Genomic DNA, 16,353 nt, shown 5'->3' with positions numbered 1-16,353 from the left:
GCATGGGAGACCAGGAGGAAACACCTGGCTCCTGGCTTCGGATTGGCACAGCGCGCCGGCTGTAGCAGCCATTTGGGGAGTGAACCAATGGAAAAAGGAAGACCTTTCTCTCTGTCTCACTCTCTCTCACTGTCTAACTCTGCCTGTCCAAAAAAAAAAAAAAAATTGTTGCCAAAGAATAAATAGGAAATTTGTAATTTAGGTGCATTGGGTAGGACAAAAGGAAATTGAGATTTTAATATAGGGTGCAATAGCCAACCCCAAATTAGGGCACAGTATCCAGAAGATCACACATCCCAGTGACATCCCAGGAAAGGCTTCATTTCAAATACTCTGTTCCAGGGAGACACTTGATACAGCAGTTAAGATGCTGTTTGGGACCCCTGCCACCCATCTGGAACGCTGCGGTTCAAGTCCCAGCTGTGATTCCACTCCAGCTTCCTGCTGATATGCACTGTGGCAGGCAGCAGGTGATGGCTCAAGTGTTTGGATCCTTGCTCCTGTGTGTTAGATCTGGATTGAGTTCCTGAGTCCTGGTTTCAGCTTGACCCTGCCCTGGCTGTTATACTAGATGGGAACTGTGTCTGTTTTATTTTTTCTATCTCTCTGTCTTTCAAATAGATTATATAAATAATTTTTTCAAGATTTATTTACTTGTTTGAAAAGCAGAGTTACAGAGAGGGAGAAGCAAAGGCAGAGAGAGAGAGAGAATCTTTCATCTTCTGGTTCACTCCCCAAATGGCTATAATGCCCAGGGCAGTGCCAGGCCGAAGCCAGGAGCTTCATCCAGGTCTCCCATGTTGAGGCAGGGACCCAAATACCTGGCTGTTGCTTGCCCAGGTGCATTAACAGGGAGCTGGATTGGAAGTGGAGCAGCCAGGAAACAAACCAGGGCCCATATGAGATGCTGGCGTCTTAACCCACTGTGTCACAGTGCCAGCCCAATTAAATAAATGTTTTTTAAAAAACTCTGTTCTATGGAGCTCATGAAGCATCAGAGTACTTTAAGGTAGAGCAACTGGGGGAGCAGACAGCAGAAAGAGGAGTTTTGTCTTTCATTGTATACCAATTTGTATTCCCTCAGATGTGAACAATGTACACGTGTTAACCGCTTCGATAATCCTGAAATTATAATACCATGTCTTCCAAATTATATCTTATAGAATTGGCACAATGGGAAGGAAGTCCATTAGTGTACAATAGGTTTGGGTCCAGTTTGGATCCCCTCAACAAGTCAACCAAAGCAAAGATATATTATACTCCTTTTAGCTTTGCTTTTTGTTTTTATACCTAACTAGAGACAAACCTATAATTTGAACTCACACTCTCCAGTAGTTTGAAATCTTCTGTTTAACAAGAAGATAGTACAGTACAATGGTTAGAACATGACCTTAAGTCTTAGATGGATGTTGAAATTGTTTCTATGAGTAATTAAATATAAGACCTTGTCCATATTGCTGAACCACTTGGCTACTTCATAAAGGAAATTAGATGTTAAAAACAACCTAAGAGCATTCTTATAAAAAGAATGAATAATACCACGTGCGAAATACTCAGTCTAGTACCTAGCCCATAGTAATCCTTTTCCAGGATTGTATCCTTAACCATGAAATGGGTCCAGTGCTCAGAGATTTGCTTAGACAAATTCCAGAAGTCTGATTTCTTAATGACAGCCAGCTCTATCAGAAGAATGTACTGGCTTGGGCGACATTCATATAGTTAACAGCTCATGTTCTGGTACAAGCCCAGTTCTAGTTTGATCTCTACCCTGAGTATCTTGGCAACACGCAACAGTGTCCAGACAAGAATCACAACATCCTGTGCTCACACTGCTGAGGCTACCATTTTGCCTAAATAATAACAGCTGAACTCTAAAAGACGGGAATGGGGAAAAGCAAAAAAGGGACTCAGTCCACTGCACCTGGCTTTGGAAAACACTTGTGAAATCTGTGTGTTCTGGAAGGCAAAGTATTCGCTCTGGTGCAAAGAACCAGGAAAACAATTTTCTTGCAAATAAACAGATCCCAGGAGATCAATGGTCTGGAAAAATTCCTCTGTGAGACTAACAAGCCCTGAATATAAACAGCGAGCAATTTTTCAGCTAACAATCGAAATCCATACCCCTACAAATACCACACACACACACACACACGCACACTGCACAAGACACATATTTCTCATAGGAGTCACAGTGTGTATCCATCCCTGGCACATTTCACAGATGTTCTGCCCTCTCTATGCAATCCGACCAGCTCTGAAAAAAAAAAATGCTTCTTTCATGCCACTGGATATAGGAAAATTTCTCTCTAGATTTAGAAGTAAAATTCTAAAATATTCATTGTGTCTGTGTATGTGCTTTTATTGTCTAATTTAATTTAAAATTCTCTATTAGCTATCTACTGTTGAAAAGGCATTGCAAGGAGACAAAGTTTAATCAGACACACTCGTGTCTTCAAAGGCATTTAGGATCTTACTGGGAAGATCGATTTGCATGTAGAAAAGCCAGTATAAGACAATAAACATGATACTTAACCATCATGAATCTCTTACTCTGGATCAAGTGCCTTACATCCTAATATTTCACATGACCCAATCATTTAGCTATTATGTCTCTTTGACAGATGTACAAGCTGAGTCTTCCAAGGTTATAGTCAGGAATTGTCCTCAAATCCATTAGCCCTATGATTGCCACTTACGTGATGTAAGAATGGTCTATTTTATCTCCATCCATATCTGAACATCAAATACCTTGATTTGCTATGTATTGAGAATGTGCAGCTCAGGGTTAAAGTCCACATGTAACAAAAGACCCAAGTCTACCCAAAGCCAGGGCACACTCCAGTCTTGGTTGTATGGTTTCCCATGTGCAAAGTCATTATCTAATTAAAGTCATGGGCAAATTTCCCACACTGTTTGCTCTTCCAGAGACCAACTCCAGGAACTTGCCAATTTTTGCATTGTGCCAAATACCAACATTCTCTTATTCCACTATCGAGTTATTTCTCTCCTCTCTTCCAAGCTCATTCCTAAATTCCTGTGTCCACGAAAACTTCTTGGCCACTCTAGACTCTCCTTGTAGCCACAGGCACTGAACTTTGAATTGGACCAGTCACTTACTTAGCATTTTCCCACTCAACATGTCACAATTATATGAAATTTTGTCATTCCAATCCTGTTACAATTTTTTGAAAATATCTGTCTCATCCAACATGACATTATGCCTTACTGGTATATTAAGTACAGAGCCCAAAACAAGTGAATAATTAATATAAACTGTTAGTTAAAATTAATATAGTAATTAAAAATAGACTATTAAATTTTTCAGAATCATTTCAACAAATGAAAGGACATTTTAAAAATTAGAATTTGAGAAAATTCTAAACTGAATGGTCTTGCCTTTTTATTGTAATGTAAATTTAAAATACATTATCTCAAAAACTGAAAAAAAGGAGGCTAGGAGGGAGGAAGTGAGGGAGGAAGGGAATATTATTATGTTCTTAGGGGGCCGGCGCCATGGCACACTTGGTTAATCCTCTGCCTGCAGTGCCGGTATCCACTATGGGCACCGGGTTCTAGTCCCGGTTGCTCCTCTTCCAGTCCAGCTCTCTGCTGTGGCCCGGGAAGGCAGTGGAGGATGGCCCAAGTGCTTAGGTCCCTGCACCCACATGGGAGACCGGGAAGGCAGTGGAGGATGGCCCAAGTGCTTGGGTACTGCACCTTCATGGGAGACCAGGAAGAAGCACCTGGCTCCTGGCTTTGGATTGGCGCAGCGCCGGCCATAGCGGTCATTTGGGGAGTGAACCAATGGAAGGAAGACCTTTCTCTCTGTCTCTCTCTCTGTCTATAACTCTACCTGTCAAATAAAAAAAAAAGAATTATATCTACAAAAAGTACACTGAATCTGTTTAAAAAAAACTAATAAAAATCAAAATTTTAAAAATTTTAACATTTTTTTAAAAAACAGATAAAAGTGTACATTTGTCAAAAATAACAATTTGAAAAAATCTAAACTGAATGGCTTTGGTGATAAGCAAAAACGTTCAATCTTAAATCTACAATATATATTTTTCATTATTTAATTATATTATGTATATGATATATTGTTGAGTGCTTAAAATCAGATTTTTTAAATGATCCTATAAACCTATATTCCCAATATAAAATGACTAACTTTCTAGTCTTTCATCAGCTTTAAATTTAACACAGCATTATAGTATATGTATAGTATGTGCATAATGTGTGTGTACATATATATACGTACAGTGCATTCTGCCCTTTATTTCCCTGTGACATGCAGAACTGTTTTTATATTTTACTAATCACTCTATGTCATTGAAAATTTAAGTTCATACAATGTTTTTGCTACTACAAATATCAGCAAAAAGCTTTGTGCATATAACACTCATAATACTGTGTCAACCAAGTTAAACATTTGAAAATCTTCTGATGGAATATGACTCTTTGTGTTAGAAAAGGAGGGAGGGGGAGACAGAGAGAGGGAGAGAGCGAGCAAGACAGAGAGAGTGAGACAGAGAGAGAGACAGAGAGAGAGAGGGACAGAGAGAGCGAGAAACAGAGACAGAGAGAGAGAGAGAGCGAACCAGAGAGAGAGAGAGGGACAGAGAGAGCCAGAGAGAGCCAGAGCGTCAGAGATAGACAGAGACAGAGAGAGACAGAGCGACAGAGATAGAGACAGAGACAGAGAAACAGAGAGAGAGACAGAGCGACAGAGATAGAGACAGAGACAGAGAAACAGAGAGAGAGACAGAGAGAGAGAGACTTAGTGGAAGGGGTGCTGAAACCCAGAACCACCCGAGTCACGGCAGCAGATGTGAGTCCGCCCACAGGTGCACTCACCTTCTGCCCGCCCACTGCCCTTCTGCCGGCTGTTGCGAAGCGGCAGCACCTCCAGCGACGCGATGCCCGACCGCTCCAGCAGAGTCACGTCCAGGGTCAGCCTCCCCACCAGCTGCTGGGGGCGCACGCTGATGACGTGCTCGTACTTCCCCAGCCGTCTCTGCAGCAGCTCTTCATAACTTAGGAGGAAGGAGGCTTTGTCCTTGCTGGGAAGCACTAGAGCAGCTCGGAATGTTTCTGTCCCCTCCTCCCTGTGGGGAATTGAAAAGGGACCACGAGTAGGGTTTAGAGCAGGATGGAGTCAGGCTCCCTCAGTCCCCTGGGCCAGTGGCCACACTCTCCTTACCAGCTTAGCAGTGAGTCAAGTGGGCAGCAGTGTGAGTCCTTAGGAAGCAAAAATAAAAATTAGGGGCCAGCGCTGTGGAGCAGTGGGTTAACGCCCCGGCATGCAGTGCCGGCATCCCATATGGGTTCCAGTTCAAGTCCCGGCTGCTCTACTTCCCATCCAGCTCTCTGCTATGGCCTGGGAAAGCAGTAGAAAAAAGCCCAGGTCCTTGGGCCCCTTAACCCATGTGGGAGACCCGAAAGAAGCTCCTGGCTCCTGGCTTCGAATTGGCACAGTTCCGGCCATTGTAGCCATCTGGGGAGTGAACCAGTGGATGGAAGACCTCTCTCTCTCTCTCTCTCTCTCTCTCTCTCTCTGCCTCCTGTAACTCTGCCCTTCAAATACATAAATAAATCTTTTTTAAAAAATAAAATAAAAATTAGTATTGGAAGGAGAAGTAAAGGTATCTACTAGATGGTTACCAAGAATCAAAGGATAATAAATAGGAGAGGATGCAGACTACTGACTTCACCCACCTCTGCTGCGACAGCCCCAAAGACCATAACCATATTTGTTCCATGCAACAGGGAAAGGGGACATTTACGTGGGTAATCTGCTGGAAGAGAGAGCTTTGGAGTCAAGTCGTAAGCTGTGAACTATTTTTCTCTACAGATATGGCCAAATGAATGCTATAGTTTACATAGCTCTAAAATAGTTAATATATTGGGTTTTTACAACTTGGTAAGGGTTGGTAGATGTGTTTAGGGAGAAATAAAATAAAGGGTTGTGAAACTTATAGAAACGCAAGCCATTCTGAATGCTGTCCATACTTGGACTGAGAGTGCTCTGATTCAAGAGGGTAAACTGATCACCAAAGGATTAAATGCAAGGGAGATGTGTAGGAGGGGCAACTATATGTGGGTAACACATTTTCACAAAGTTTCTAGAAGACTTTGGGGGGCCAGTAGAGCAAGAACTCTGCATTCAGAACATGCAGGAAGGGGCTGCAGCAAAGGAGAGCATCAAACTATCTGGCAGATGCCACAGGCTCTGAAATCAGTGGGCACCACGAGATGGGAGCAAGCAGGAGAACCAAAAGCAAGCACAGGGGGATTATTCCAAGGTCCAAGATGCATGAATGAGTAAGCTGATTAAGCTGATTAAGGCTTCCCATAATCCTCTTTCTCAGAACTAAAAAGAGACATGAGTATTGAGATGGAAAAGTTTCACTGAGTGCTGATTAGAATGAATGAAAAAAGATTGACACCAAACCCCATCTTTATAAAACTTGAGAACATCAGATAGAGGAAACATGTCAAAGGAATGCTATTAGGTCACATTAAATGCATCATTAATATGCTAGATGTTATAAGACACTGAAACAATGCCTCAAAATTCAAAAGGAAAATGATTTTGACCTTAAATTCCAAATCCAGCAAACTACTAATAAAGATCTAAAAATTACCTCTCACACATTTATTCTGCAAAAGTTACTTCATAATATACTTCAGCAAAGTAAAGGAGAAAACCAAGAAGAAAATACAGAATATAGGAAATAATAAAATGAACCCAGAAAAAAATGAAAAGAAATCCCAGGCTTAAAGTTCTGTAACAAGTCTGCAAAACAATGACAGCTACCTCGTGGATCTGGAGACATGCAGGTTTTTACATCTCTGAAATCAGAATGTCTCCCAATTTGTCATGTCTTTCAGTTGCTATTGGCCAGGTATTGGGGTGACTAGGATGGCATCATTTATCAAAATTTGATCATAGGTGTTTGTTTTGTCATCACTCCAAATGATTTGTATGTCTTACTAGATGCTAATTGTGACAAAATTTAATTTTAGCTCACACACACACACACACAAAAAATGGAATAGCTATGGAAAAGCTATTAGTAACTGTAGGAAACGCCCCTATCAGGATGGATATTATCAAAAAGACAAGGAATAACAAATGCTGGCAAGGAAATTGAGAAAGGAGAACTCTTATAAATGGCTGGTGGAAATGCAAATCAGTGCAGTCATTACGGAAAACACTGTGATTTCTTCAAAAACTGGAACAGGACTGTCATATGATCCAGCAATCTCATGACCATGCATATACTGAGAAGACATAAACCCATTTTATCAAAGAGACAACTTTTCTACCATATTTACTGCAGTACTGTTCACATTAGCCAAAATATGGAATAAACCAAGGTATGCATCATCAGAGGAATGTAAAAAGAAAATGTGGGGGCTGGCACTGTGGCTTAGCGGGTAAAGCCGCCATCTGCAATGCCAACATCCCATATGGCGCCAGTTCAAGTCCCAGCTGCTCCTCTTCCCATCCAGCTCTCTGCTATGGCCTGGGAAATCAGTGGAAGATGGCCCACATGCTTGGGCCCCTGCACCTGTGTGGGAGATCTGGAAGAAGCTTCTAGCTCCTGGCTTCAGATCGGTGCAGCACTGGCCATTTGTGGCCAATTGAGGAGTGAACCAGCGGATGGAAGACCTCTCTGTCTCTCTCTCCTCCCCCCCCCCACCTCTCTCTGTGTAACTCTTTCACATAAATAAATCAATCTTAAAAAAAAAAAAAAAAACTTTGACTTTGGTGCATTATCCAAGCACATTATTTGTCTATTCAAACAGAATATAGGCAAGTTAAAAAAAAAAAAAAAGAAAGAAAATGTGGTATATGTACACAATGGTATGCTATTCAGCTCCCGAGAAGGGATGAAGCCCTATCAGTTGCAGCAAACTGGATGGAACTAGAGGACATTGTGTTGGGTGAAATACAAAAAAGATAAACCATCTGTTTTCCCTTTATATTAAAAAAAAACTCAATCTTAACACAAAATGCTGATTATATTGCTACCTCACAGTTTTTGTTTTATAAATTCAAAACTATTCTGAAATAAAATGTTGAGAGAGAGAGAGAGAGAGAGAAACTCCAGGAAAAATAGAAACTTACATGCTACAACCCAACGAAACTAAATTACCACATGATTCTGAACAACTGGGATAGACCACTTGGGACACACTTATAGTCCAACAAAGACAGACTTTAATAACATGGTGCAGCAAGGGAGACCACATACCAGAGGGACCATGCGGCATCTCACACAACAGAGAGAGGGCTATCATGGGATCGGGGAAGGAGCTGAGCGCACATGTTTGGCCAGGCTCAGAGCAAAGCAGGGCCATGTGTAAAACCATTCTTGCCAGGCTGAGCTGAGAGCTAGAATCAGGGTTCTGTGTCCTCGGGAATGACAGCAATAAAATAAACATGGGATTCTGTGTCTGAAAACCCCTTACAGGAAGCTCTGATTCTCATTACTTTTTTCTGTCAAAGTGAACCATGGCTCAGGTCTACCGGGCAAGAATGAGAAGTTCTGGTCTCACTAGCAGGATTCCCACAGCAGAGTTGCTGATGGTCTGTGATTTTAGGGAACCAGCTTTCTCAATCTGTTTACTTTTATTCATGAATAAAAACAGTGTTACAGGCTCACAGCATTTTATCCAGTAAGATCACTTTTCAGCAGACAACAGAGTTCTTCATGCATAAAATATGGTATTAGTGTACTAGGTGGCTCTGCAGATAATACTGATCAAGCAGTCACTAAAAAACAGTACCATTTATTGACTAAGTGTTGAGATTCAGTTTATAGAGAAAATTTTTTAAATGTAAGTATTGTTACAGATCAGAATTTAGATATTAATAACTCTGACAATTCAAAAATAAATGTTCAGGTAACCAAGGATGAGTATAAGCAAGCAATAAGATACTAAGGATACTCTAAACACTGTTTAATTGTTGGCAGAAGAAATAAAAACTAATATAAAAATTTGGATAGCAACATTGCAGGCAGAACTGTAAATTTCTTGTTAGAGATGCCCCCTGCCTTTACCTGGCCAGCTCTCCTCCCAGGCCAGCCAAGTAATGAAAGTCAACAGAGTGCCTTCCCCTAGGAGGTTCACACCTCCCTTAGGATATACCCCATGTGAAGAGATAGATAGGTCTGGGCCTCTGAATTTACAAGGCCTAAAGCCCACCAGATTATTAGCAAGCCCCTTCTATCAGGTTCTATTTGCCTCTCAATCAGAAAACTTAATTGTAGCTTACACAGCACCTTTCTTAGCTCCTCTAATAATGACTCTGTCCTTTGTTCTAGGCCCTGTCTAGTGCACTTGGGCCTCATTCCTTTGTAATCACAACCTCTACTCTACCACCAATGGCTCTACTCCCAACATGTGTGTACTGATGGTCCTCTTCCCCACTTAATGCTGTATAATTGTTCAAACCTGGTAAATGCCACTCTTAGGATCATTGGTTACTACCCTCACTCTGTCTTTTATGACCTTGTGTAAATATGATCAGAGTCGGCAAACTTGGAAGGCTTCCATAGCCTTGGCAACTCATGACGACAGCCTAGGATGGTTACTGGCGCCATAAACTAGAGTGTCAATTTGTTGGGTCAACAACAGGAGCCACTGTGCACTTGCTCCTCATGTGGGATCTCTGTCCTTAATGTGCTGTACATTGTGATTTAATGCTATAACTAGTACTCAAACAGTATGTTTCACTTTGTGTTTCTATGTGGGTGCAAACTGTTGAAATCTTTATACTAAATTGATCTTCTGTATATAAAGAGAATTGAAAATGAATCTTGATGCAAATAGAAGGGGAGAGGGAGCGGGAGAGGGGAGGGTTGCGGGTGGGAGGGAAGTTATGGGGGGGGGGAAGCCATTGTAATCCATAAGCTGTACACTGGAAATTTATATTCATTAAATAAAAGTTAAAAAAAAAAATTTGGATTGCAAAGGAAAAATAAGAATATTATAATTCTGTAAATTTGCTAAATCCTCTTCACAACAGAGTCCACAGATGCTTTATGTTTATCAAAAATTCAAGCTGGTGCTGCAACTCAATTGGCTAATCCTCCGCCTAGTGGAGCCGTCACACCGGGTTCTACTCCCGGTTGGGGCGCCAGATTCTGTCCCGGTTGCCCCTCTTCCAGGCCAGCTCTCTGCTGTGGCCAGGGAGTGCAGTGGAGGATGGCCCAAGTGTTGGGCCCTGCACCCCATGGGAGACCAGGATAAGCACCTGACTCCTGCCATCGGATCAGCGCGGTGCGCCGGCTGCAGCGCGCCAGCCGCGCTGGCCATTGATGAGCGTGAACCAACGGTAAAGGAAGACCTTTCTCTGTGTCTCTCTCTCTCACTGTCCACTCTGCCTGTCAAAAAATAAAAAATAAAAATTTAAAAAATGATATTTAAAAAAAAAATTCCAGAGAAGTAATGAAGACCTATCACAGAATTTAGAGTTAGGGAGATAACCATCAAGAAAAAGAAATTGAGAACCATGAAAAGTGGATGAGTCTAGGGAGTCAGAACTGAGGGATACACAGGGTAAAGGTTTTCTTCTCACTGTAAATGTTGATCTACTAATGCTGTCAATGGTTATATTACTTAGAAAAAATACAAAGAAGAAAATATTTGGGGGAAGGGAAAAGAGCCAGATGAGTAGGCAAAGGGGTAGAGACTTCAACCCTTAGCTGAAATGGAGCTTTAATTCCTTAACTAAACAGTACTTACCCACTATCTTCCATGGTTTTATTCCTTTTCTCTTTTACCCTGTCACCATTCTTCTTTTCTCGCTCAGCAATTTCACCCTGATATACCTTGTCTCCAATAAGCCTGAAAAAAAAAAAAAAAAAAAAAAACCACAAGAGACAGCTGTGTTACCCATTTGCAGTTCCAAGACAAATTCAAACATGGCTCTCATAGCCATGACAACCCTAGAAAATATTTTTCTATGCATCTTGGATGTGCAAAAAGAACACATTCCACACCAGGGCACTACCCTTGAATCACTCATTTCAATGTAGGGCAATATTCAACAGGTCCAAAGGGGACACCCCAACCCATGGTGCCTGTGATTTTCCATGAGAAAATTGTAAATCTACTAAAAGACCATAGTTTCACAGCTTAGTTCTTGCCCAAACCAAAAATTAAACCCAAATATTTATCCTGTTCTGCATATTTACCTCTTAGAAAAAGAGGAAAAGGGGAGGGTATTTTGTCTAGTGGTTAGAATACTGGTTAAGATCCCTGCATTTCATATTGGAGAACCTGAATTCCAGTTCTGACTCCACTCCTTATTTCAGCTTCCTGCTGACATCAATAACAGGAGACAGCAGGTAATGATGGTTCAAATAGTTGGGTCTCTGCTACCCACTTAGTAGACCTGAATTGAGTTCCAATCTCCATTCTTCAAGCTGACCATTGTGGTCATTTAGGGAACAAACCGGCAAATGGAAGCTCTTGCTCTTGCTCTATCTCTCTCTATCTCTCTCTCTCTCAAATAAAGAAGAGGAGGAAGAAGAGAAAGGTGAGGAGGGAAGAGAAAAAGCATCAAAGCTTTCATGCTGCCTCATTCTTCAGTCTCAGTCATGGCCTCCTCTGAGCTGCCTCCATGATTTCTCGACCCAAAGAAGCCTCTCCATCCTACTTGCTATCTCCATAACATTCACTGTCTGAAATTATCTCATTTATTAGTTTACTTACTTATTGACCATTTCTCCCTACTGGAATTTCTGGAGCAGAGTAATATTGCCCTTTTCATAGAAGTACATCAATCCCCTGGTAAAGGGCCCATTGTGGACACTCATTTGTTGGAGAGAAGGAAGGAAAGACAAAGGAAAAGAGGGAGGAAAGAGGGCAGACATTTTGCCTGGCAGTAAAGACACTGGCTAAGACACCCACATTGCATTTCAAGTGCCTGAATCCAACGCCTGGCTCTGGCTTCTGATTCCAACTTCCTGCTGATGCAGAACCCTGGGAGGCAGCAGGTGATGGCTCAAGTACTTGGATCCTTGTCACCCACATGGGAGGACCAGATTGTGTTCCTGGCTCCCAACTTCAGCTGCGCCAGGCATTTGGAGAGTGAATCAACAGATGGGAACATTCCTTTCTCTCTCTCTCTCTCTCTCTCGCTCTCGCCATTGCTCTCTCTCGTAAGTAAATACAAATATATATTTTTAAAGGAGGAGGAAAAGACATAGGAAGGAAAGAAGAGATCATTGAAAGCAGAAACAAAAGAAGGAAAAGGGGAAAGAGAGGAGGGAGCAAGGAAGGAAGGATTGAGTCAACCTTCTGATCCATACACCATCCATGGAGAAACAAATACTTAACAGACCGTGGACCTCACATCACCTCAGTTTTACCCTGACTACCCCACATAGAAAGCATCTCCCAGCATGTCACCTACATGGTGAAGTTAGTGATGAAAGCCGCAGCTGGAATCTGCATCTGAAACTCCGTTTCCTGGTCCTCAGAAGCTCTGTTCAGCATTTTGCAGGAAACCGTAGTGAAGGCATACCGAGAAATAATGGTAGACTTCACCGAGAATTCTGTCATCAAGGGCTTGGTTTTCTGTTGGAATTAAAGCACACAATACTCTCTGTGAGGCAGGAAAGCATGGTTCAGACAATTTGGGGCTGGGGGTGGGGGTGGGTAAGTGCAGGTCTTTTATTCATGAAAAAAGCCTTTGGCACCTGATTCCTGTCTCTTCTTTGCCTTGTTCTGATTTCCCAGTTTTTCACTCCTTTGACTTGTAAAATCAACCTTGAGTGAACAACCAATTCATGACATAGGAGCAAATCTTTAACCTAACTTTAATGAATGAACACAATGAAGATTTTCAATTTAATAGAAAATACACATTGCTTAAATATTCAATAAGTTATATGAATTTAGAAGCAAAGTATGTGACATGCACAATACTTGTTGTTATCAACTTTTAGATCACATTTACAGGATCGCTGAATTAATTGAAATATCAGGATATGCTAAACAAATTCTCTTATGCTCAACTTCACTTCAGTACCCACTTAGATAGACTATACACTAGGGCTTCCCCATCTGAACTACAGATTCATCTGAAACAGGAATCAATACTGAATTCAAGAGTGTATTTGAAGAGATAGATTCTAAAAAAAAGAAAGCCCAAGAGTGTGCTAATTAAATTCATCCCAAAATCTTGTTATATGAATAGTACTTGATGGTACAAAATTTGAGAATCCAATAAAATTATTCAGTATTATTTTCCCAGCCTATACAATAGTGCTACATCTGATGACAGCTGGTAGCATAAACCTCAAGAAAGAAAGAAACATTCACGAAGAAAGCCACTACTAACCAAGTGATGCTCTGATTCCAGGAACTGGCTAAGCAATTGACAGCATGTTATGGGTTGACTATGCCCCGCCCCCTACTTCGTATGTTGAAGTCCCAATTCCTAATGTGATAATATTTAAAAGTGGGAACCTATAGAGGTAATTAGAGTTACAAAAGATCATGAGAGCAGCGCCATCATAATAGGGAGGTACTAGATAGAGAGCTGGGTCTTCCTTTGTACTCAACCAAGCAAAGGTCATGTGAGTACACAGCAAAGGTCATGTGAGTACACAGCAAGAAAACGACCATCCACAAGCCAGGAAACACGTTTCCACCAGAAACCAAACCCTGCCAAACCTTGATCTTGGACTTTGCAGCCTCCAGAATGGTAAGAAAATTAAATTTCTATGGTTTAGGCATTCAGGTCTATGGTAATTTGTTGTGGAAGCCGAAGCAGACTAAGACAAAGCGCTAGCCCATTACAGTCTTGGGATACATACACGAAGTAGACATTTTATTCCGACTTCATAGATGGAAGGAATTCAAGCTCAGTGAGGGTATCTATTGGTTTTGGCCAGCAAGTAATGGAGATGAGAGTTGAATTCAATCCCTCTTGCTCCAAAATTCACTCTCATCACCATTATGCAAGACCACTTGGCTGCCCCTTGGGGACAGACCCTACTCATCTTTGCAGGCTCAAATCCCAGCCTGGTCTTTGGCATACAGTAGACCCTCAACAAACAATGAATGGAGCTGATTTACTCTGATAGGACTCTCCACTCTCCTGTTTGGTCTGTGGTCTACCAGGGGCAATGTTTATTTCAATACTCCTCTACTTTATTAATTTTCTTTTGGCCTTAGGCTCATTTTCAAAATAGATGCAAGACTATGACCTGCTGATAGCAAGGCACATTGCTTCCTGAAGTAAAAGGTGATCAAAAACCCTGCTTCAAAAGAATGACCAAAGAAGCTTATTCCACCAAACAAATATTTACTCAAAACGTTGGACTCAAATCACACTCTGCCCAGAAAACCACAAAAAGCTTAGGAGATATTTTGCCGAGGCTATTAGAGAAGTGAATCTAAATATCACGCAGATCTGAGAATATATTCAAATATTCACAAGAGCATGAGCTGCAAGAATCATGGCCAAACCTGTGAGAATATCAGAGTACAGCTGATCAATACAAAGTGCCAGGACTCTAGTAACTCAAAAAAAAAGCCAAACAAAATAAGGATATATGTCTCTACCACAGAGCTGGAAGAGATAAAAGCATGCAGTTCAGTTAAATAATGATCCAATTTTTTAAATAAATCTGAGCATATTAATATTTGAAAAATTTTTGCCCAAAAGAGGAAAAGAAACTCTGCAGTTTGGTCTGAGAAGGAAATTTTTCAACACAGTGGTTCTCAAAGGTGGGGTCCCCAGACCATATTACCCAGAAACTTGTTAAAGATGCAGATTCTTGGACTCTGTCCAAAATCCAGAGAATCAAAAACCTAGAGGAGGGGCCCAGCCATCAGTGCTTGGACAAGCAAGTGGCTGTGATGTGTGCACAAGTTTCAGAACTGATTCTAAAATCAGTTAATAAGATGGACCTCTTCATACATTTTTCATCTGCCAACTGAGGGCTTAAATAAATCACCACAATGACATCCACTTCTGAGATCCATAGACCCAAGACAGAGCCAAAAGCAAGAATTAAAATCTTAGGGCTTAAGAAATTATTCCTGAATTCAGAAATAATTGGATTGTACAATATTCTTTTATGAAAATCTAGCCTCCTTAGGAGAAAATCTGTCTCCCTGGAAGTGATTTGGATTAAAAAGAAGTTCCAGATGGAGTTTAACCAAATGTTTCTGTTAAATGATCTCATTAAAAACACTTAATGCATTTCAGTAAAGACAATAAAGATTAAACTTTCTTTCACAAAAAGAATCCTAAGGTGACTAAAACCATAAATTGAGATGAAATGTTTACTTTTATCTGTGCCCTTCCTTGAAACAGAATTCATCCTGTTTCAAATTCATGCATGATTAAATATATTTTAAAGGTTTATGTATTTATTTGAAAGGCAGAGTTACAGAGAGAGAGGAAGAGACTCAGAGAGAGACAGACAGACAGAGATCTTTCATCCATGAGTTCGCTCCCCAAATGGCCACAATGACTAGGGCTAGGAATGCCAAAGCCAGGAGCCAGGTATTTCATCCAGGTCCCCCCTTTGGGTAACATGGATCTCCTGATGGTTTCTCAGGCACATTAGTAGGTAGCTAGATCAGAAGTAGAGCAGCTAGGATGCACTGATGCTCATATGGGATGTAGTGTCCCAGGAGCTGGCTTAACCCACTGCACCACAGTGCCCCTAAATATGACTTTTAGCTCCAAATCTGCATTCACTTTGATTTCAACAGATACATTGAAAAGTGAATAACAATAATGGCTACAAGAGAAATCCAATGTACTCAGAAAATTCTAGTTTTATCACTTTCCACTTTGTTTGAAATTTAAACTATGTGGGCCAGTGTTGTGGCATAGTGGCTTAAGCAGCTGCCTATAATGCTGGCATCCTGTATGGGTTACAGTTCGTGTCCTGGCTGCTCCGCTTTTGATCCAGCTCCTGCTAATGGCCTGGAAAAGCAGCAGAAGATGGCCCATGTGCTTGAGCCCCTGCCACCTACATGGAGACCCACAAGAAGCTCCAGGCTCCTGGTTTGGGTCTGGCCCAGCCTCTCGACCCCCCATTTTAGCCATTTGGGGACTGAATCAGTCAGTGGGTGGAAGATCTATCTCTGTCACTCCCTCTCTCTGTAACTCTACCTTTCCAATAAATAAATAACTTATTTTTTTAAAAAATTAAACTAGTTATTTATTTTTTAAAGAAAAGTATATCTCATTTCTTTTTTTTTTTTAAGATTTATTTTCCTAAAATCCACAAATGACAGAGAGATAAAGACAGAGATTTTCTACCATTGGTTCACTCCCCTATTTTATTTCTTTATATTTTTATT

The 16,353-nt window shown here is 41.1% G+C and overlaps 1 protein-coding gene across 1 annotated transcript in view; it reads right to left on the bottom strand.

The window, feature by feature from the left end:
• ITIH5 (inter-alpha-trypsin inhibitor heavy chain 5) overlaps positions 1–16,353 on the bottom strand; it is a 109,210-nt gene that overhangs the window by 71,758 nt on the left and 21,099 nt on the right. Inside the window, exons 3-5 of the mRNA XM_062210947.1 lie at positions 12,437–12,600; positions 10,762–10,863; positions 4,858–5,108 (exon numbers count right to left, since the gene is read on the bottom strand). Coding sequence (XP_062066931.1) covers positions 4,858–5,108; positions 10,762–10,863; positions 12,437–12,600 — 517 coding nt within the window. The remainder of the gene's footprint in view (positions 1–4,857; positions 5,109–10,761; positions 10,864–12,436; positions 12,601–16,353) is intronic.

The sequence above is a fragment of the Lepus europaeus genome, chromosome 14, assembly GCF_033115175.1.
Source record: "Lepus europaeus isolate LE1 chromosome 14, mLepTim1.pri, whole genome shotgun sequence".
Taxonomy (NCBI): domain Eukaryota; kingdom Metazoa; phylum Chordata; class Mammalia; order Lagomorpha; family Leporidae; genus Lepus; species Lepus europaeus.
This window is presented reverse-complemented; position numbering and strand designations above follow the sequence as displayed.